The sequence below is a fragment of the Elephantulus edwardii genome, unplaced genomic scaffold (genome assembly GCF_000299155.1).
Source record: "Elephantulus edwardii isolate Elephantulus edwardi_28Jun2011 unplaced genomic scaffold, EleEdw1.0 scaffold00003, whole genome shotgun sequence".
In the NCBI taxonomy this organism is placed as follows: domain Eukaryota; kingdom Metazoa; phylum Chordata; class Mammalia; order Macroscelidea; family Macroscelididae; genus Elephantulus; species Elephantulus edwardii.
In genome coordinates, this window is record NW_006399753.1 from 41,454,344 (window position 1) to 41,478,119 (window position 23,776).

A 23,776-nucleotide genomic window follows, 5' to 3' on the forward strand; every position below is an offset into this window, starting at 1 on the left:
AAAAAAAGAATATGAAAGAATTTTTTTAAAATTAGAGATAAAGTTTAAAATTGAAGAACTTCTTGGAATATTATGTGTACTTATAATTAAATTCCTGATAAAAACAAAACAATTGCACTGAACTAATAATTAAAACTATAATTTAAGAAAACTTTATATAACAATAAAAAAATCTGAATTTCTAAACTAAAAAAAGGTAACATAAAAATTTATTTGGGCTGACTGATTGTATGAAATAGTCTATGAAAACTATTGGGCCTTAATGATTAAGAACAAATTCTTCAGGATGTACAAATAAAAATAAGGATTTATGACGCAGCTGCGCTAGAATCCCAGAGGCACACAGTTTGAATCTGCCATCTGCTCCGCTGAAGAAGGATGGACAATCTCCTCTCTTGCAATTATATGCCTCTGAAAATCCACTGGAAGGTCAGCTAGTTGGTTCCAACAGTGGATGCAATTCCAATCAGACGTGGTTCAAATCCACCAGATACTCTTCAGGAGAAGGATGGGCAATCTCCTATGTGATTTACTGCCTCTGAAAACCCACTGGAAAGTCAGCCATGGATCAGTCCCACTAAATCGCAAACAACAATGACAAGTACAAGAAAGTTAAGTTGAGTTCATACTTCTTAATAGAACAAACAAAAGGAAAATGCTAATACAGAGCAACATTCTCAAGAAACTCAAGAGAAGAAAGTTCAAAAGATTTCATTTCATTAAAGGTGCACTTCAACTACTTCCTGGGTGTCACAAACAGTTCTTGCTTTACTACAAACTGAAAGGTTGCTGGTTCAAATATACCCTTTGTGGCAACAGAAGAAAAAACTAGTGATCTGCTTTGCTAATGAATATAGCCAACAGAAGGCTCCTGATAAAAATGGTGGAAATAAAGAACCCAATTCTAAATCTCTGTAGAATCCAGACATACTAATTTCTTTGAGGCTAGAGTAATGTAAAATCTAAAACCCTGAGATAATCTTTAAACTTTGTATTGAAACTCTCCTCTGAATCATCTTTAAACCAAGTAACAGTTGAGTTCAATTAGCAAATATTTGCTTTGCTTGTTGCACTTTAAAGAATTATCTATAGAAGTTAAGTCCAGAGTGAAGGGTGCATAGTGGAGTGGACTTGGAGGAGAGGGATTGCTTAATAAGAATGAGATTTTCTTTCTTTTCAAGGAGAAGAGTGATATAGGGGGAGGAAGTGGATAAGGAGAAAAGTGCAACAATGAATGACTGGAAACCCTAAGTCTCTGTAAACTTTCATTAAAATTAATTTTAAAGAAGAACTATCTATAGAAGTTCAAACTAACAAAAGTAACTCTATAGCACAGATGAGAAATACAGAGGACAGTAACGCTAAATTGATGGTGATGAAATAATTTCAATAGAGATAGTAAGAAAGATGATACAACAAGATGACTATAGAGTTATAAATAAATGGATACACACATAAAACGATTACAGTTAAAAAAGCTTTGTGAAGAGTTCTACTACATAACACATAGACTACCATGAGTTAGAGTGGACTTCATGGCAACAGCTATTTTCTTTGACTTTTGGAAGAGTATCCTCCAATAATAATCAAGCCTACAGGAGAAAAGCAATTTCAAATGTGTAAGTAATTTGGTGATAGTGTAACCATTATCTTTCCTGGAGAATATATTAGAGAATGAAGAAAAATAAAGAAAACCCTGAAAATAAGTCTTGAATTATTCTTTACATGAAACTAATTTTTACACCTTGTAGTACTGAATACAGTCAAATACATTGGTATTACGATTCTAAGTTCTCACTGTAGAAGTGAGATGTAAAAATATAGTAAGAAACAGCAAAGAAGAAACCTATGAGGTTGAAATAGAAATGGAGGTATCAGTATAAACTCATGAGTCTCTGTGTGTGTGTGTGTGTGTGTGTGTGTGTGTATTTGTATATTTGTAAAACAGTTAATTTAGCTGTATTATAATAGCTCTATCTCCATAGCTGGTGATGCCTGGATGTCTGGCTTTGCAGTAGGGATTATGACGTACTATTGAAAGTCCAAGACTCCCCAGGGTAACCTCCACAATTTGTTTACTGAAAGTTTTCAACCTGCATAACCAGTTAGACCACTTGGCTTGAGTACTTAACCAAAAAGAATTAAAAATTCCATTAAGAAAGTCTGCTTTGAGCTTTCCTAAGTCAAGAATCCTAACATGGAACTGGTGGTTTAAACCAGCAACAGAGCAAGATATATGTGTGAAAAAACAAAAACAAACAAACAAACAAAAAACACCAAAAACCCCCGAGGAATTGATGCAAGGAATGTCTCTCATACCAAATATGTAGTTGCTCTTTCTCTTGCTGGACTACATTTTAAATACATTTAAAAAAAAATCTCCTATAAATATATTCTGTGGAATTGAATTTACTTTTTCAAATATCTGAACTTCCTAAATATGGGAGGATAATTGAGAAATTCAAACAACCCTTGACTGATTTAAATAATAACAACTAAGGAGTTGCACTGTGAACCCAAAGGCTGGTTGTAATCTACCAGATGAGCAATCTTCTCCTGTGTGATTTAGAGCCTCCTAAAACCCCCTGGAGGGTTAGCTTGACTCTATGGCAATGAAAGTGAAGGAACTATTTGTGAGAAGGAAAGCTGAAGAGTGAGATGAGAGCATTGCTGCTGCCAAGGTGGTTCGCTGGCCAGCCTTGGCAAGGAACAAAAGCATCGGTTCATTGATGGATAGAAAAGTATATCAACCATCACCAATTCGACATAAACTATTTGAGAAAACAGAAAAAGATGGAATTCTTCCAGACTCATTCTACGACGCAAATATATCCTTGATACCAAAGCCAAGTAAAGACACCACCAAAATAGACAACTGTAGGCCAATATCTCTGATGAACATAGATGCAAAAATCGTGAATAAAATCCTGGCCAATAGAATCCAATGATACATAAAAAAAATAATTCACCATGACCAAGTGAGATTCATAATAGGTATGCAAGGATGGTTCAACATAAGAAAAACAATCAGTATAATCCATCACATTGAGATTCATAATAGGTATGCAAGGATGGTTCAACATAAGAAAAACAATCAGTATAATCCATCACATTAACAAAGCAAAGCAAAAGAACCACATGATCCTATCAATTGATGCAGAAAAGGCCTTCGACAAAATCCAACACCCTTTCCTGATTAAAACACTCAACAAAATAGGAATAGAAGGGAATTTCCTCAATATAGTAAAAAAATATATATGCAGACCTGAGAGCCAACATTGTTTTCAATGGAGAGAGGTTAAAAGCATTCCCTTTGAGAACAGGAACTAGGCAAGGATGTCCACTATCACCTCTCCTATTCAATATTTTATCAGAATTTTTAGCAATAGCAATAAGAAAAGAGAAGGAAATAATAGGTATTCAAATTGGAAAAGAGGAAGTAAAATTATCTTTATATGCATATGATATGATAGTACACTTAGAAAACCCTAAAGACTCAGCAAGTAAACTACTGGACATGGTTGATCAATTCGGAAAAGTGGCAGGATACAAAATCAACATAAAAAATTCAATTGGAATAAAAAAAAAACCCAAAAAAATTCAATTGGATTTCTCTACAGTGACAAATAGAATATAAAACTGGAGCTAAGAAAAATACAATAACTAATCACAAGATTAAATACTTGGGAGTAAATCTAACCAGAAACACAAAGGATCTATTCAAAGAAAATTCCAAAACATTACTACAAGAAACAAAAAGAGAACTGGAGAAATGGAAAAATGTACCTTGCTCATGAACAGAAAGACTCAATATTGTGAAAATGACAATCTTACCAAAAGCAATCTACAATACAATCCCAATCTCATTTTTCAACGAGATGGGAAAAGCAATCTCCAATTTCATTTGGAATGGAAAGAGATACCAAATAAGCAAAACATTCCTTAAAAAGAGAAACAAATTAGGAGGCATCTCACTCTCTGATTCAAAATCCACTACACTTCCCTGGTGATCAAGACAGTGTGGTACTGGTACAATGACAGACACATAGATCAGTGGAATAGAATTGAGAACCCAGAAATCAACCTATCTACCGATGGTCAACTGATTTTTGACAAGTAAATGAAATAAATTAAGTGGGGAAATGCCATCCTTTTTAACAAATGATGTTGGCAAAATTGGAAAACCGCCTGCAGGAAACTCAAACAAGAACTACACCTCACAATATTCATGAAAACCAACTCAAAGTGGATCAAGGGCCTAGGACTAAATCCAAAGACTATAAACTTCATCAAAGAAAAGCTTGGAAAAACTCTAGAAGTCCTAATCCACAATACGAATAGTCTTCCAAGCATCCTGAAAAACTTACAAGCAGGAGAGGATAAAATAGATGAATGGGATCTTCTAAGAATCAAATCCCTATGCACATCCAAAAACTCCTCCAACAGGGTAAAAAGGGAACCCACAGATTGGGGAAAAATATTTGGTAATGGCATGTCAGATAAGGGACTTATATCTGGAATTTATAAAATACTCAAGCACCACAACAAGATAAAGGTAAATAAGCCAATTGCAAAATGGGTACAGGATATGAACAGACACTTCACCAAGGAAGACATTCATATGGTGAACAAATACACGAAGAAATGTTCAAAATCCCTAGCTCTAAGAGAGATGCAAATTAAAACAACTATGAGATATCATCTCACCCCATAAGAATAGCAAAATTCAACACAGTAGCAAACACCAAATGCTGTTAAGGTTGTGGAGAAACTGGAACCCTTATTCACTGTTGGTGGGAGTGTAAAATGGTGCAACCACTATGGAATGCAGTATGGTGCTTTCTCAAAAAGTTGAAAATATAGAAACCATTTGGTCCAGCAATTCTACTACTGGGAATATACCCTAAAGAAACCAGAACTGCCACCTAAGCAGATATATGCACACCCATGTTTATTGCTGCTTTGTTCACAATAGCAAAGAGTTGGAAACAACCCAAGTGCCAATCAACAAATGAATGGATAGAGAAGCTGTGGTATAGTCACACAATAGAATATTATACAGCACTGAAAAACAATGAACTCATGAAATATTATAAAAAATGGGTGGCCATGGAGACCATAATGCTGAGTGAATGATCTCAGTCACAAAAGGACAAATACTGCATAATGCCACTGTTATAAAACAGGACTCACATGGGAGTTAGGGGAAAACTAAGAAAAGAGGGGACAAATAATGTACACAGCATTGAAACAGATGAGGAAGAAAACTGTATAAAAGGTATTAATGACATAACAAGAATCTGGAATAAGGCCTCTATAGTAAAGCGGTCTTGAGGGAGGGGGTTACTGTATAACAACAAAAGAATTATTTTATAAAAGGAAAAAGGAACTGGAGGGGCAAGGAGGAAAATGTGCAACAATGAATGGAAATCCAAATTCTTTATAAACTTTTACTAAAATCTCAATTAAAAAAAAAAAAGCATATCAGTCAGATCTGGAGTACGTAGCTGCAGGGCCAGGGAACATAGCCAAATGCTTAACAAAAGGTAAATGAACTGAAGGTAAGTCAGTCAAGAGTATAATGTCTCAGTTACTTTGATCTGTTCTAGTTAAAATGAAAAAACGAGCTGAGGATGCCAGAATCGCAGAGCTATGTCCCATGACTTAGTCTGTGAAGGGGAGGATTCACAGCATGCATGAGAAGTCTGGCAGAAGTCACTCTGTAGATGCTTATCAACCATTTTCTTAAGAAATAGTATAAAAATAGCTATCATGTTTGAGAAATCTATTTCTCCCTTGCCCCTGGGCACTGAGAGGGCCAAGTTGTAACAAGCACATCAAATGTCTTAATCTTTATTTCTTAAAAGAATCATGAGGTCACTAGAGATGTGGCAGTTCTTACATGCAGGGCACGAGAAGTACATGATAGGCCTGGACACTGTTGTACCAGAAAGTACCATACCGAAACCAAACTCATTGCCATTAAGTTGATTCTGACTTACAGAGAGTAATAGAAAAGAAAGAAATAGGACTTAAAGGAAGATGGAGCACTAGCTTGATGCGGATTTCACTGCCCAAACCTGAGCAAAAAAATAAATAGCTATATTAAAGACTTGTGCTGATAAGACAGTTCAACTGAAAAATGAGCCTTTGTACTACAGAATAAAACATGTATAACAAAGTAAGTCTTGTTGCAATATTTATGCCTATTGTTGCAGCCACTGGGCCAATCCATTTTGTCCAGGGTCGTCTTCTTTTTGGCTGACCCTCTACTTTAACAAGTTTGATAGTGTACTCTAAGTACTTGTTCCTCCTGGTAACAGGAGCCTTATACCATCCTCACTTCCAAGGAATGCTCTGGTTATACTTCTTCTAAGACATGGAATGTATGCAGCTTGAATGTCATAAAACTAGAAATTTTGATAAATGAAATGGAATGCATGAACATCGACATTCTAGTCATTAGTGAGATGAGATGGACCAGCTTTGGCCACTTTGAATCACATGGTATACTATGCTGGGAATGAAAAACAGAAGTAGAATGGTGCTGCATTCATAGCCAAAAAGTCAATTTCAAATTCTATCCTGGTACAATGTTGTGAGTGATAAGAGTATTATCCATATACACAAGTAAGGCCTGTTAATACGACTGTTATTAAAGCATACACTCCTACAGGCAGACCCAAACAGGAAGTAATTGAAGATTTTTACCAAATTTTGCAGTCCAAAATTGAGGAAACACGCAATCAAGATGTGTTAATGATAATTTGTGACTGGAATGAAAAAGTTGGAAACAATTAAGAAGGAATAGTAATAGGAAAATATGGACTTTGTGACAGAAATGAGGCTGGAAATAGAATGATCAAATTTTGTATTGTCAATGATAATACCTTTTTTTAAAAAAAAACAAACAAGCACCCACTAACAGCAACTTTACACATAGACTTCACCTGACAGGCTGCACAGAAATCAGATTCACTACATCTGTGGAAGGAATCCTTGGAGAAGCTCAATATCAGCAGTCAAAACTAAGCCAGAGGAACAGACCAAACAGACCATCAATTACTCATATGCAAGTTCAAATCCAGGCTGAAGAAAATGAAAACAAATCCATGAGAACTAAAATGTGATCTTGAATCTATTCGATCTGAATTTCAAAACCTGTTTAAGAATAGGTTTGAAACACTGAACACTAATGATTGAAGACCAGGTGAGTTGCAGAATGATATCAAGAATGTCATCAGTGAAGAAAGCAAAAGGTCATTACAAAGACAGATAAAAAAGAATAAACTGAAATGGATGTCAGAGGAGACTTTGAAAATTGCACTTGAGAGTCAAAAAGGAAAAAGAATGGGAAATCATGCCCAAGTAAAAGAGCTGAACAGAAGATTTAAAAGGGCAGCTCAAGAAGACAAAGCAAAGTATTATTATGGAAAGTGCAGAGGGCTGGAATGGGAGCATAAAAAAAGGAAGTACTCTGCATTACTCAAGCTGAGAACTGAGAACCAAATTTAAGCCTTTAGTGGCAATATTGAAAAATGTTTTGGGTAACATAGTGAATGACCCAGAAAGCATCAAAAGAAGATGGAGGGAATAACAATACCAAAAAGAACTGACTGAAAAATTTCAGGAAGTACCATATGAGCTGGGGCCAGTGGTAAAGGAGGAGGAAGTGGAAGCTGAACTGAAGGCATTCACAAAAATATAAAGCCTTAAGAACCGATATGAAGTTAGAGAGCTAATTAACTGATAAGGATGGCACAGGATAGGACAGTGTTCTTAATTCTGTGTTGTTCATAGTGTCACTAAGATTTGCATTCAACCTGATGGCATCTACAATAACAACAATATGGCTTGGATCAAACTCAAGTTAGTCTCTAAACTGACATTACTGCTGGGTAGTACATACTTATCTCTGAATACTTGAGGTTATTGCTGTATTAATTATGGCAATTCATCTCTTCCTCTCTTTCATTAGCCTTCCACCTTTCTAAGAATGATGTCCCTTTCCAAGGAATAACCCCTCCTAACAACATGCCGAGGAGCTCTGGTGGCCTAATGCCAAAAAGCTATTCTACAATTTAAAGGCACATGGTTCAAATCTACCAGCTGCCCCGTTGGAGAATGGGCGATCACCTCCTCTGTGATTAACTGCCTTTGGAAACCCACCAGAAGGTCAACTGCGGGTTGATTCCAACTCGATGGTACACAGCAACAACATGCCCAAAGTATGTGAGAGAAAGCTTCACTATCCTTGCCTCTAACAAGCACTCTGGCTGCACTTCCTCTAAGACATATCTGTTTGCTCTTTTGGCTGTCCATGGGATATTCAGCACTCTCCTCCAACACACAATTCAAAGGCATCAATTCCTTCCTCTGTCTCCTTATTCATTCCCCAGCTGTCAGATACACACAGGTGATTGAAAAGATCATGGCTTAAATCAGCCATAACTGGTTGGTTTTTAAACTGATGCAAGCCATAGTCATTTCAATTGCTTTGTATGTAAGTAAAAGCTGGATTATCAGTAAACTGATCCAAGGCATAGTATCTTCAATAGCTTTATATCTAAGTGAAAGTTGGACCATAAGTAAGGAAGGCTGAAGAACTGATGACTTTGTCTGATGATTTTGAAGAAGAAGATTAAGAATCTTGTTATTGTTGCTGTTACGTACTGTCAAGTTGCTTGTGACTCATAGCAACCCTATGTACAATAGCTCTGAACCTTGCTCTACTTTGAGCCAACTTCATTGTCTCTGACACACCTACACCATTACCCCAGTCACTGAATCAATCCATCTCATCCAGGGTCTTCCTCTCTTGTGCTGTCCCTCTACCCTTCCAAGCATGATGGCCTTCTCCAAGGACTGGTCCTTCCTTGCAACATATCCAAAGTATGTCAGAATATTTGCCTCCAAGGAGCAGCCTTGTTTCATCCTCTCCAGGATGAACCTGTCTATTCTTGTGGCAGTCCATGGTATATTCAATATTCTTCTCCAGTACCACAGCTAAAAGGCATCAATTTTCATTCTACTATCCCTAGCCATTGTCCAGCTTTCTAACACTTAGCAAGTAACTGTGAAGACTATGAAGGGCACCTTAATCTTCAGACTGACACCTTTGCTCTTCAGTACTCTGGAGTAGTCCCTGACAGCTGATTTTTCAAATGCAATTTATCTTTTGATTTCTTGGCTGCTGGTACCAAGAGTGTTGACTGTGGAGCCAAGCAAACTAAAGCTGTCAGCAATCTCAATCTCTTCACTGTCTATTGTGATGCTGTCTGTCTAGTGGTGAGAATATTTGTTTTCTTGATGTTCTGCAGCAAGTGCTTCGGGTCCTCTTCAGTTTCAGCAAGCAGGATTGTGTCATCTGCATAGTGTGGGATGTTGATGAGTCTTCCTTCAATTCTGATGCACACTCCTCCTCATAGAGCCCAGCCTCCCAGATAATCTGTTCTGATTATAAATTGAAAAGGTATGGAGATAGCACACATCCCAGGTGTACACCTTTCCCAATTTTGAACCATGCAGTGTTTCCTTGCTCTGTTCTGACAACTGTCTCCTGGTCCAAGTATAGGTTTTGCATAAGCACAATCAAGTATTCTGGGATTCCTATTCTCTTAGAATTAGCCATACTATGTTGTGATCCACACAGTCAAATGCCCTCGGATAGTCAATGAAACACAGATAGACATTCCTCTGGTACTATCTACTTTCAGCAACGTTCATCTAACATTAGCTATAATACCCCTACTACCACGGCCTCTTCTAAACCCAGCCTGCACATCTGGCATTTCTCTGTTGATGTGCTGTTCCAGTTGTCTTTAGATAATCTTCAGCAGAATGGTGCTTGCATGTGATATTAATGATATTATTCAATAATATCCACACTCTGTCAGGTCACCTTTCTTTAAAATGGGAACAAATATGGATCTCTTTCAGCCAGTTGGCCAGCTGGTTGTCCTCCAGATTACTTGGCACAACCTGGTGAATGCATCTAGGGCAGTGTGTGTTTGTTGACATATGTCAATTGGTATGCTGTCAATTCTTGGAGACTTGTTTTTTGCCAATTCTTTCAGAGCAGCTTGAACTTCTTCCTTCATCATCACAGGCTCTTGCTTATACATTGTTTCATGAAATTCTTCTGTGTCCACCAATTCCTTTCAGTACAATGACTCTGCATACTCTTTCTATCTTCTTTTAATCCTTCTTGGGTCATTTAATGTTCTGCCCAGAGCATCCTTAAGTATTGCAACTCAAGGCTTGAATTTGTTCTTCAGTTCCTTCATCATAAGAAATGCTGAGTGAGTTTAGCCCCTTTGATTTTCTGATTCCAGATCTTTGCACATTTCATTATAATATTTGTCTTCCCATGCTGCCCTTTGAAATCTCCTATTCACCTCCTTAATTTCTTCCCTTTGCTTTGGATTTTTGGTGCTTTAGTGCTATAGTCAGAGCCGCATCTGACATTTATCTTGGTATTTTATTCCTCCTCTGTCTTTGTAATGACCTCTTGCCTTCTTTATGGATGATATTCTTGAGATCCTCCCACAGCTCATCTGGTATGGAAAGATAACTGTATCTTTCTGTCTTGGATTTGAATCACTACTCTTCCAGTTAGAAGTCCAAATGGTTAGTTCAGTGTATCTATTTCTCACTACTTTATCTTTGTTCATATTCTAGAATATACATATAAATTCCTTGTAATGATATTTTTTTGCTAATTTTAAAATTTAAGCCCCAGCATTATAATCTTCTTAAGTCCCCACATTCCTAACTTTCCCATACTGGCTTCAGTATCTCCTTAATAGTTCCATTAGGAAGCTCTTGTAGCTTAGTAGTAAGGAATGATACTGCCAATACAAAGGTATGCGGTTCAATACACCAGGTGCTTTATGGGATAAAGACAGCAATCTCCTCCCATGTGATTCACTGTTTCTGAAAACTTGCTGGAAGATCAGCTATGAGTTGGTTTTGACTTGAGGGTACATATCAACAATGACAACATGTTACTATTATAATATTTCTGTCACTGTGTTAAGAAGTTCTGGTGGCCTAGCAGTAAGAAGCTGGGCTACAATCCCAAAGGTAGATGGTTTGACTTTATCAGCTGTGCCACAGCAGAAGGATGGGCAATTTCCTCCTGTGCACTTTATAGTCTCTGAAAGGTCACTGAAGGGTCAGCTATGAGTTGGTTCCAACTTGACAGCAAACAGTAAATCACTATGTTAGTGACTTCAGCCCATTCCTATCATTATGTTACAAGTTCAAGTTGGATTTAGAAGAGGCTATGGCACCAGGAATATCATTATTCATGGTAGATGGATCTTGGTGAAAGCAGAAGAATGCCTATTTATGTTTTATTGACTATGCAAAGGCTCTTGACTATGTGTATTATAACAAACTATGGCTAACATTGAGAAGAATGAGACTCTCAGAATATTTAATTATGCTCCTATAAAACCTATTATCCAATCCAGGAAACTGTTGGGAACACTGCATGGTTTAAAATCAAGAAAGATGTGTGCTGAACAATCATTCTATGTGCTGAGCAAATCATTCAAGAAGCTGCCTATATGAAGAAGAATGTGGCATCAAGATCAGAGGAAGATTTAATAACAATCTGCATTATGTGGATGGCACAACCTTGCTTGCTGAAAGAGGAGGACGTGAAGTCCTTGCTACAGAAGATCAATATGGATTGTACCTCAACATCAAGAAGACAAAAATCCTCACTGTTGGCCCAGCAGGCTACAAAGATGGATAAAATAATAAAATTGTCAAGGATTTCATCTTACTTGGATCCACAATCAAGACCGTTGGTACCAGAAGTTAAGAGATCAGTAGACATATTGCATTGGGAAAATTAGCTATCAGGAACCTCTCCAAAGTACTGAGGAGCAATGATGTCAGTTCAAAGACTAAAGTTTGCCTGATTCAGGACATAGTCTTTTCAATAACTTGCTATGAATCTGACAGGGAAACAATGAATGACAGAAAAATCTATGCCTTTGAGTCATGCTGGAGAAGAGTGCTGAATACTCCATGGATATGTCTTGGAGAAAGTGCAGCCAGCATGGTCCTTAGAGGTAAGGATGGTGAAGCTTTTTCTCATGTCCTTTGGGCATGTTCTTAGGAAGGGCTATTCCTTGAAAGGGAAATTATGCTTAGAAAGGTGGCAGATAAAGAAAAGAAAGGAAGACCCTTAAGAGATTAACATAGTGACTGTAGCAATAGACTCAAGTTTGTCAGAGATGATAAGGATGGCACAGGACAGGGTAGGGTTAAGATCTGTTGTTCATAAGAACGCTGTGAGTTATACTCAATTGGACCACATCTAGAAACAAAAGCATGCTACTACACTATATAACCATCATCTTTTATGTATCTGTATTCGCCACAAGAATACAAGCTTCTTTGAAAACAGAAATTATTTTATTTTTGTATTCTAGAATCAAACACAGTTCATCATATAGAAGATGCAGAATGATTGAGGAATGAATTTTTATTAAAGCAAGTATTGAAACAAAAGTAGCGATGCCAGTATTGACTGCTAACACTAGAATTAACTTTGAGATGATATTAAATTCTGGTTTTACAATATGTCACCATTAGAGCACTTTGCTCTGCTTTCTTGATCCAACAAAACAAAACTTGTCTACTGCCATCAAGTTGATACTGACTCATTGTGATCTCACGTGTCATGGAGTAGAGAATCCTGCTCAGTAGGGTTTTCTTGACTATAACCTTTATGAAAACATATTGCCCAGCCTTTTTCTGTAGTGCTTCTCAATCCCTAGTAAGTGCTAAATTTTTTTTCAATAAGTTATAAGAGCTAGGGATTCCTGGGAACTCTGATGGATCAGTAGTAAGAAGCTGTGCTGCCTTCCAAAGTGGTTTGAATCCACCGGATGCTTTCCAGCCTCTGAAAAGCTGCTAAAGTGTCAGCTATGAGTTGGTTCTAAATCAACAGGACAAAACAAAAACAAGAATGATTACTATTTATTTGTGTGTATTAGAGAGGGAGGATTAGGTGAAAAACAAACGACTTAACTTCTCTAGGCCATATGTTCTTAATTTTTAATAAAAGAAATATATAGTACTAGCATCAAAGAATTGTTACTTGGAATAATTTCAATAACCTATGACTGGCCTTAGCACATCAACATTAAAAATATTAGATTCAATCAAAATATTAAAAACTGTGGTCTTTACATACAGTGAAATGGTATCTGAACTTTCAGAAATAAATGTTTACTTGAGCATAAATAACATATTTGATTTAATTTAAAAATACATCACTTACCTTTCTTGTAAAGATGGACATGAAATTAACCAATTACCTAGAGATAAATGAGAATAATAAAAAAAAAGAATATCACTGGGAGAAGCTCAGGCTCGATATGTTGTATATTAAAGTATAAATGATATATTTACCTAATCTTCCACATTGTAGGCATCTGTCTTCATTCTAACTCAAGGGAGACAAATTATTAGCAAATTAATCTGAATACCAAAATTCCAAAATTTTATGCATTATTTTGAAATATGGGTAAAAAGAAAGAAATTCTTTTTACCTTCTGGGTATGTGAACTCTTCTTTTTTGAAATTGCAGGCTTCTTCTGAAAGGATGTCCAAAGTTTTATGAGTGCCATCTCAAATATAATTCCTAGAAAAACTATAAAGACGAGTGTTGTCCAATAATTTTGAAAAATCCAGGACTCAATAAAGTCCCATACCATGAAAAATGCATTATCTTCTAACCCACCCCTCATGCCATTTTTAAAGAAATTATATTGTTTCCACATTTTACTATGTGACGTAAACTGATATCTCATTAAGTTCTTGATTTAGGAAACTTCCAAGCACAAAACAGTGCCTTTTCCATTTCATAACTGTCTGTAAGCCTCTGCCAGAGTGGGCAAAATCCTGTGTTTATCAAGGCCTCAGCAAGTGCCAACAGTGAATTTTCTAGGTAAGAAACATGTCACAGTGGGTGTTTAACTGATATCATATCTACTGCCTTTAACAATAAGCTAACCTGATTGGCCAGTTATGGACAGTGCCACAAGTAGTTTGCTTAAACTAAAATTCAGAAAAGTGTCCTCTATTAATTTCATAACAATAAATACATTTTTATAAACAACCCCTTAGCATATATGGTTGTTGTTGTTGTTAAGTGCCGCCGAGTTGCAGGTGACTCATAGCGACCCTATGAAGGAGAGTCCTTGACGCTTGGGGGTGCCTTTCATCCTCTCTCCAGGTTCATAGGGTTTCCGGAGACAAGCTATTATGGAAGTGGGTGCCACTCCTCCTTCCAAGCTTGTTTTAATCAGGGAACTCCATCCCACTCTCTGTCTGCATTGGGTAGCCAACCATTAATATCAGTGTCACAGTGCATACATGGTACTAGGGATATAATAGCTAATGTTAGATGGATTTTGACTGAAAACAGAGAGTACCGGAGGAATGTCTATTTCTGTGTTTCATTGACTATGCAATGGCATTTGACTGTGTGGATCACAATAAACTGTGGTTAATTTTGAGAAGAATGGGAATCCCAGAACTCTTGATTGTGCTTTTTTTCTGGAGGAGTTTATTGGTAACATTCCTCTTCAATGATCTACTGGTGTACTCAAAACCATGTGAAACCTATACTTGGTCCAGGAGGAAGTTGTCTGAACAGAGCAAGGAAACATTGTATGGTTCAAAAATTATGAAAGGTGTATTCCCGGAAGGTGTCCTGTCTCCATTCCTTTTCAATCTCTATAGGGAACAGATCACTCTAGAGGCTGGGATTTATGAAGAGGAATGTGGCATCAGGATTGGAGTAAGACTCATCAACAACCTGCTTTATAAAGATGACACAACCTTGCTTGCTGAAACTGAGGAGGACCAGAGGTGTTTGCTGCAGAAAGTCAAGAAGTGCTGCCTTCAATATGGATTGAAGCTCAACATCAAGAGAACAAAGATTCTCACCACCAATCATGATAGACAGTGAAGAGGTTGAGATTGCTAACAACATCCATTTGCTTGGGTCCACAATCAACACTCTTGGTACCAGCTGCCAGGAAATAAAAACATGAATTGCATTGGGCCAGTCTGCTGTCAGTGACCTTGCCAAAGTACTGAAGAGCAATGATGTCAGACTGGAGACTAAGGTATGTCTGATCGAGCCCATAGTCTTCACAATTACTCACTATGCATCAGAAAGCTGGACAATGACTAGAGATAATAGAAGGAGAATTGACATCTTTGAGCTGTGATGCTAGAGTATTGAGTATACCATGGACTGCCAAGAGAACAAACAGGTTCATCCTAGAGAGGGTGAAAACAGGCTACCCCTTTAATGTAAGGATTCTGAAACTCCATCTGATATACTTTAGGCCTGTTGCAAGTAGGCACCAGTCCTTGGAGAGGGACATCATGCTTGGGAGAGTGGAGGGACAGCTCAGGAGGGGAAGACCTTCGCTGAGATGGATTGACTCAGTGACTGGGGTTAGGTGTGTCAGAGACAATAAGGTTGACTCAGGATAGAGCAGGATTCAGAGCTGTTGGGTCTATGAGTCACAAGTGAATTGATGGCACGTAATAACAAGCACCTAATTTTTGAAAGATACATAACAAATTTTAATTGGTAGGAGGCATTTAGTATTATCAAATTTAATGTTAACACCAAGGAAACATGTATTTGTAGGGTGCTCAAGATTTAGAAAAAAAAAATAAAATACAATACTACCTAGTTAAATTAGAATTTCAGGTAAATACAATTAATTGTGTACTTTGTGATCATCTGCTTCTCATGTGTTTGCCTTTCTCTTTTTTAATTTAGAACACATTTTCGATATAATTTTTTTTTCCCTGGAGGGGTCTATTGGCAACATTCCTCTTCAGTGATCTACCGTGTACTAAAACCCAAAACTAAACTTTGAAACAGCTTCTCAATGGATATCCTTTTCACTTTGTAGGGTGATTCAAGGACCTGTGGTTCCGTGATTACAGCACTCAGCTGCTAACCAAAATGTCTGTGGGTCAACCCACCAATTACTCTGGGAGAAAGACTCAGTAGTCACCTTCTATGAAGAACTGTAGTCTGGTAAATCCTGTGGGGCAGTTCTTCCTTTTTCTAAAGGGTTCCCTTGGGTTGGAATTGACTTCACGACAACAGTGGGGTTTTGGTTATGCGAGTTCAAAGGCTCTCTACTTGTGAAGTCCTTTCTGATGTCAGAATGCAGGGTGGGGCAGAGGAAGATCTGCTGAGTACTGCTCTCTTTGTTTTGTAGTCTAACCTGTATATTCATTGACAAACATAATTTTAGCTGCAAAGAGTCAAGATAATCTGGATTGTTAGTGAAAACGTTAGCATCAATTTGCTTTCAGGGAGCTCTGGTGGCTTAGTGGAAAGGAAGTTGTGCTGGTAACTCGAAGGCACATGGTTCAAAACCTCTAGTTGCCCCTAAGGAGAAAGATGGGCAATCCTCTCCTGTATAATTTACAGCCTCTGACTACCTCTTGGAGGGTCAACTTTGAATCGCTTCTAACTTGATGGCATCTAGCCCAATGTACTATACATAATTTGCTTTCAGAATACCTTTCTGCTGATAATGCAATGAATACTTCCTTTGTCTTTTCTTATTCAAGAGTTCAGGAAAGAGGTATTATTTGCTACACAACAGTAGGTAATTGCTCAGTGCTCAGTTCTGTTATATCAATTTGAGTGTAACAAAGCTTTAGTGAACACTAATTTTTCCTAAGTATTGGAGATTAGTTCAATGACACATATTAGGAGTTTACAGTCTTCCAGTCTACAGGTATTTGTAATCATTATTTCAGTTTGACTTTGATCTGGGGCTTTATCTTTATAAAGGATAACCTTCCAGAATTTATCTTTGTAAAGGATAACCTTCCAGAATGCATGGCCGAGAGCTTTAGTGGATTAATGGTGAGAAGCTGTGTTTGTAATGCCAAAGGCATGTGGTTCAAATCCACCAGTTGCTCCAGGGAGAAAGATGGGCAATCTCTTTCTGTGCAATTTACTGCCTCTGAAAACCTGAGGAACAGTTATGAGTTGATTCCAACTCAGTGGCACACAAAACCAATGATGGTTAAGTGGTTAAGTCATCAGCTGCTAATGAAAAGTTCTGTGACTCTTAACTCCCCAACTGTTCCATGGGAGAAAGAAGTGGCAGTTGGTTTTCCTAAAGATCCAAAGACTTGGTAACCCTATAGGATCTGAGTTGGAATCAACTTAACGGTAGTGGAGTTTTGGTTTGGTTATAATAAAGTACACTCTCTGCCATTTACTCTCTTCTGAAACATAATCAACTTATGGTGACCTTTCATCCCTGAAGTTCCGAGGCTTTATAACTTTTTGGGAGGAAACAGCCTACATTTCTTTCCTGGACTGGCAGATGGATTCAAATCACCATCATTAGATTTATCATCTTAAATTGTTTCACTTTACTTCTGAAACATAATTAGTATGTTTATTCTGTTGTGTCAGTTTACAAGATTTAATGCAGCTGGCATAATACTTGATTCCTTTTGCCTAATTACAGAGTTCCTCTAATTATTTTCATAACCTCAAAAGGGACTATGTTAACATTTTACTCTCTAATTCCTTTGGCCCTTAAATTCTTTATGGCCTTGAACACATAAAGCAGTGTAAATCTAAGTACTGTATCACTGAACTAATAAAAATATTGGAGGTTCAAATCTATTAGGTCTGCAAACTCAAGAGGAGGAAGCCTGCACCTATAAGACTTACAGCCTTGGAAACTCAATGTGGCAGTTGCACTCTATCCTACTGGGTTGCTATGAGTCAGAATCAACTTGATGGCTGTAGTTTTGGGTTGCTTTTTGTTGGATAACCTAAGTGCAGAAAAGATACAATCCTGACACATCTTTCCTGGTTTTAAACAATGCAATGCTCCCTTGTTCTGCTTATACAATAACTTCTTGGTCTATGGATAGGTTTCCCATGAGCTCAGTTAAGAGTTCTGAGATTCCTATTCATCTCAATATTGGTCATCATCTATTTTGATCCACACAGTTTCCTAACTGCTGGTACCAAGGTATTAAGTATAGATCCAAGTAAGAAGAAGTTGTTGACAGATTCAAGCTTTTCTCCATCTATCATGATAGATGTTATGTTACGGCTAATATTGAGAAGAATGGGAATCCCAAAGCACTTAATTGTGCTATATGAAACCTATACCTGGACCAGGAGGCTGTTGTTCAAACAGAGCAAGGGAATATTTGTTGTTGTTATGTGCTGTCGAGTCACTTTCTACACATAGCGACCTTATGTACAACAGCCGTGAACCCTGCTCTATCCTAATTGTCAACCTTATTGTCTCTGATACACCTACCCTCATAACCCCAGTCACTAAATCAATTCATTTCATCAGGGGCTTTCCTTTCTTGAGCTGTCCCTCCATCCTTCTAAGAATTATGTCCCTCTCTAAGGACTCCCTGAAACATGGCAAAGTATGTCAGACAGAGCCTCAGAATCCTTGCCTCCAAGAAGCAGCTTGGATTCACACTCCCTAGGATGAACCTATTTGCTCTCCTAACAGTCCATGGTATCTTCAATACTCTTCTTCAGTGCCACAGCTCAAAGGCATCAATTCTCTATCATCCCTATTCATCGTCCAGCTTTCTGAAGTATAGCAAGTAATTGCAAAGATTATGTCCTGGATCAGATGTACCTTAGTCTCCAGACTGATATTGTTGCTCTTCAGTACTCTGGAGAGGTCCGTGACAGTAGACTTTCCCAGTGCAATCCATGTATTGATTTCCTGGCTGCTGGTACCAAGAATGTTGATTATGGAGCCAAGCAAACTAAAGCTGTCAACAATCCCAATCTTTTCACCATCTATGAAGATGCTGCCAATCAGCCCAGTGGTGAGAATCTTTGTTTTCTTGATGTTGAGCTTCAATTCATATTGAAGACTGCAGTCCTTGACCTTCTTGCAGCAGGTGCTACAGGTCCTCCTCAGTGTCAGCAACCAGGGTTGTGTAATATGCATAACGCAAGTTGTTGATGTTTCCTCCAATCCTAATGTCACATTCCTCTTCATAGAGCCCAGTCTCCCAGATTATCTGTTCGGCATACAGATTGAAAAGGTATGGAGATAGGACATATCCCTGGCATACACCCTTCACAATTTTGAAACATGCAGTGTTTCCCTGCTCTATTCTGATGACTGTCTCCTGGTCCAAGTAAAGATTTTGCATAAGCACAATCAAGTGTCCCATTAGCTCAGAGTTAGCCACAGTTTGTTGTGATCCATAGTCAAATGCCTTTGCATAGTCAATGAAACAAGACAGACATTCCTCAGGCACTATCAGCTTTCAGCCACAAGCCATGTAACATTAATTATAATACCTCTTGTGCCATGGCCTCTTCTAAATCCAGCCTGCACTTCAGGCAGTTCTCTGTTGATGTGCTGTCCAATCGTTTTTGGATAAGCTTCAGCAGACTCTTGCTTACATGTGATATTAATGATGTTGTTCAATAATTTCTGCACTCTACTGGGTCACTTTCTTTGAAATGGGAACAAACATAAATCTCTTCTAGTCAGTTGGCCAGGTGATTGTCTGAGATTTCTTGGCACAACTTGGTGAGCACACCTAGGGCAGCGTCTGTTGAAATGTCAATTGGTATGCCATCAATTCCTGGGGCCTTGTTTTTTGCCAATTCTTCTAGAGTAGCTTGGCATGGTTTAAAATTAAAAAGGGAGTGCATCAAGGTTTTATTCTCTTTCCATACCTATTCTATATGCTGAGCAAATTATTAAAGAAGCTGGACTGTATGAAGAAGAATGTGGCATCCAGATCAGAAGAAGACTCATCAATAACCTGCATTATGCAGATGAAAGAACCTTGCTTACTGAAAATGAGGACTTGAAGCATTTATTGCAGAAGATCAAAGAATATAGCCTTCAATATGGATTGCATCTCAAAAAGTCAAGATTCTTAGACTTGACCAATAGGCAACCACATCATGATAAGTAGACTGCTGAAAGAACAAACAAATCTGTCTTGCAGGAAGTCCAACTAAAGTGCTCCTTAGAGATAAGGATGGTGAAACACCGTCTGATATACTTTGGGCATGTTAACTGGTGGGGCTAGTCCTTGGAAAAAACATAACACACTTTGAAAGGTGGAGGCCCAGAGAAAGACAGGAAGACTCTCAGCAAGATGGATTTACACAATGACTGTAACAATGGGCTTGAACATAAGGATTATATAGAAGGCAGAGGACAGGATAAAGTTATTATCTGTTATTCAAAGGGTTGCTATGGATTGTAGGGGACTTGAGGACATCAAGCAACAGAAACATAAATAAATAAATAACGTAAAAACATATAAATTAAGTAGAAACAGTGATTAATAACAGGGAAGGAAGATATGGGGATTTCAGAGAAGAAATTATTATTGTTAGAAGAGAGAATTTACTTAAAGTGGTTCAAAATAAGCCTTAAAACCAGAAAGGACATTTTTTAAATGTCTTAAAATATTTGTAGAACTTGGTAATCATCAAATAAATACATCCACTCCTCAGTGTCTATCTTGCTACCTAGCATTTCACATCTACAATAATAAAAAATCTACTATTCAGCTATTTTGTGCATTAATGATATATAAGGTCTGACAGTAGTGAATGCTGAAGTGTGAGGTGAAGGCATTGTTGACTGTGATGGCCATGCCTCAACTTGGTTAGGCCATGATTCCTAGTAGTTTGGCAGTTATAGAACTTGGTCGTTTTGTAATTATGCAATCTGGGAGTTATGTGATTGTGCCAATGATGTTAATGCTGTAGTCATCATCCATCCATCTTGTGGTGATCTTTCATTTTTACTTAATCCCAATTTTGGTTTAATGACATGGCTTTTGGAAACAAGTCAATAAGGTGTAGTGACATAGAAGAATTTTTTTCAAAGATAGAGAAAAGTTTTCCCATTTATCAGAAATATATAGTCCATTTAAGCTGTAGTCTGCAAGCAGATTCAGAGGATAGGAAAAATTTGGTGAAAAATGATAGGGCTCTTTATGTAGGTTCTTGACTAGAGGATTTTAACCTTAATATAGTTCTCTTTAGAGGTCACCCAACAGCTTTTTTAAAAGGTGAACTTGTCAGTTAAGTATTAGAGAAAGGAAATAATAAAATGGGAAATAAATGACACTTTTGCAATTATTAAGGAGTCCTGGCAGTGCTCTTGTTAGCAAGTGTGCACAGCAAGTGGCTGCTTTACTAAAAGTTCACTAGTTCAAATTGGCCTGTTCCACAGAGGAATGATGTGGCAGACTGTTTGCATAAATAATATTACATATAAGGAAAAGGAGACTTAGATAAGGAAGTGCCACTGAAGAACAGAAACAAAGTAGGAAGACTTACACTTCTTGATCTTAAAACTTACTATACAACCTTGGTAAAAAAACTAACTTGGTACTGGTATAACTCGAAACCTAGGTAAGTGAAGTAGAATGTTGATGATGTTAGGCGTCATTGAGTCAAGTATGACTCGTAGCGACTCTATAAACAACAGATCTGAACCAGTCCTACCCTGTGCTAGCCTCACAACTTGACACACTTGAGTCTATTGTCCCAGTCATTGTGTCATTGTGTCGATACACCTGGTTGAGGGTCTTCCTGTCTCTGGCCATTCTTCCACCTTCCCAAGTATGACTTATCTCCCCAGTGACTAGCCTCTACTAGCAACATGCCCAAAGCATGTGAGATGAAGTTTTATCATCTTTGCCTTCAAGAATCCTCTGGCTGCACTTTCCCTAAGACATATCTGTTTGTTCTTTTAGGAGTCCATGGAATATTTGGTACTCTTCTCCAACAACACAGATCAAAGACATCGAGTCTTCTGTCATCTTTATTCACTGTTCAGCTCACAGAAGCACAGAAAGTAATTGAGTCTATGGCTTGAATTAGGCATACCTTAGTCATCAAACTAACATCATTGTTCCTCAACAATTTGGAGAAGTTCCTTACTGCAAACAAGACTTTCACAGTGCAACAGGTTTTCTGATCTCCTGACTGGTGGTACCAAGTATATCGATTGTGGATTCAAGTAAGATGAAGTCATTGATGGTTTCACTCTTTCCTCCATCAGTGATGCTGCTGGTCAGTCCAGTGTGAGAACTGTTGTTTTCTTGACATTGAGATACAATCCATATTGATGGCTGTGGTCTTTGATCTTCTGCAAACACTTTCCTCCTCACTTCCAGCAAACAAGGTTGTATCATCTGTATAATGAAGATTATTGATGAGTATTCCTCCATTCATGAAGTAGAATAACCTTATTCCAATCATGAAACAGAAAAAAGAATGTAAAAATAAATCCATTCATGTATGGATAGATGATATTTGACAGAGAGAAAAGCCACTAAATGGGCAATAGTCTTTTATAAATTTTGCTGGCAGAATTAGATACTTGCAGAAAGTGGAAAAAAAAATCCATCATCTCACACCATATTAAAAAACAAAACAACAAAAAAAACAAACCACAAAGATGGATGAAGGACCTAGATGGAACCTAAAACTATAAAGATCATCAAAGAAAAATAAGGACCAATTTAGAAGCCCTATCTATGGCATAGGAATCTCTGGTGGTAAGGAGCTGTGCTGTGAAGCCAAAGGCACACAGTTTGAATCCACCAGCTGCTCCATGGAAGAAAGATGGGCAACCTCCTACAGTGGTTGTGATTAAACTGCCTCTGAAAATCTACTGGAGGGACAACTGAATCGATTTTGACTCGGTAGTATACAACAACAAGTCTTATCAAATGTATTTAAAAATGCACAATCAACCTAGGAACAAACTTGAGATGCTATAAAAATTAAATTCTTATGTGTATCAAAACATTTCTCAAAGAGTAGAAGTGAATCTACAGGCTGGGAAAAACATTTGGCAACAATATATCTGAAAATTAATATATAATTATTGTTAGGTGCCATTTAGTAAACTCTAATAATGACTCTATGAAACCAGATCTGAACTTTGCCTTATCCCTGTGCCATCTCCATCTGTTATACTTGGGCTCAGAGTTAGTTCACTGTGACAATTCACCTTGAAGGTCTCTCTTTTTCAGTGACTCTTCACCTTTCCAAGACTTTTTCCATGAACCAGTTCCTCCTAACAACATGACCAAAAGTATGTGAGACGAAGGAAGTTTCACCATCCTGGCTACAAGGAGCACCTGGTTGCACTACCTCCAACACTTGTTTGTTCTCTTGGCAGTCTACTCTTCTCCATCAAATTCAAAAGCATCAATTATTCTTGTCATCCTTACTGATTGTGCAACTCTCAGATGCATAGCAAGTAAATGAAAAGATGATGGCTTGAATCAGATGCACCTTCGTCTTCAAACTGCTCTTCAGCACTTTGGGAGAGGTTCCCCAATACAACACATCTTTTGATTTCTTGACTGTTGTTACCATGGGTGTTGATCAACTATCGTGATGTTGCCTATTTGCCAATAGTGAGGATCTTTATTATCTTGAAGATGTAATCTTTATGGAAGGCTGTAGTCATTGATCTTCTGCAGCAAGTATTTCAAGTCCTCCTCGTTTTCATCAAGCTTTCTGCCACTTGCATAATGCAAGTTGTTGGTGAATCTTCCACCAATCTTCATGCTATATTCTTCTTCATTAAGTCCAGTCTCTCTAATGATTTGTTCAGCATATAGATTGAATAGGTATGGAGAAAGGATGCACATCTCTCTTGATTTCAAACCAGTGTTCCCTTGCTCTGTTCAAACA

General features: G+C 37.7%; 1 protein-coding gene across 1 annotated transcript in view; it reads right to left on the reverse strand.

Moving 5' to 3' along the window:
• Positions 1–13,805, reverse strand: part of LOC102856643 — a 51,947-nt gene extending 38,142 nt beyond the window's left edge. The window contains exons 1-3 of the mRNA XM_006879490.1: positions 13,575–13,805; positions 13,435–13,468; positions 13,304–13,340 (exon numbers count right to left, since the gene is read on the reverse strand). Of these exons, the coding sequence (XP_006879552.1) occupies positions 13,304–13,340; positions 13,435–13,468; positions 13,575–13,805 (302 nt within the window). The remainder of the gene's footprint in view (positions 1–13,303; positions 13,341–13,434; positions 13,469–13,574) is intronic.
• Positions 13,806–23,776: the final 9,971 nt, after the last annotated feature.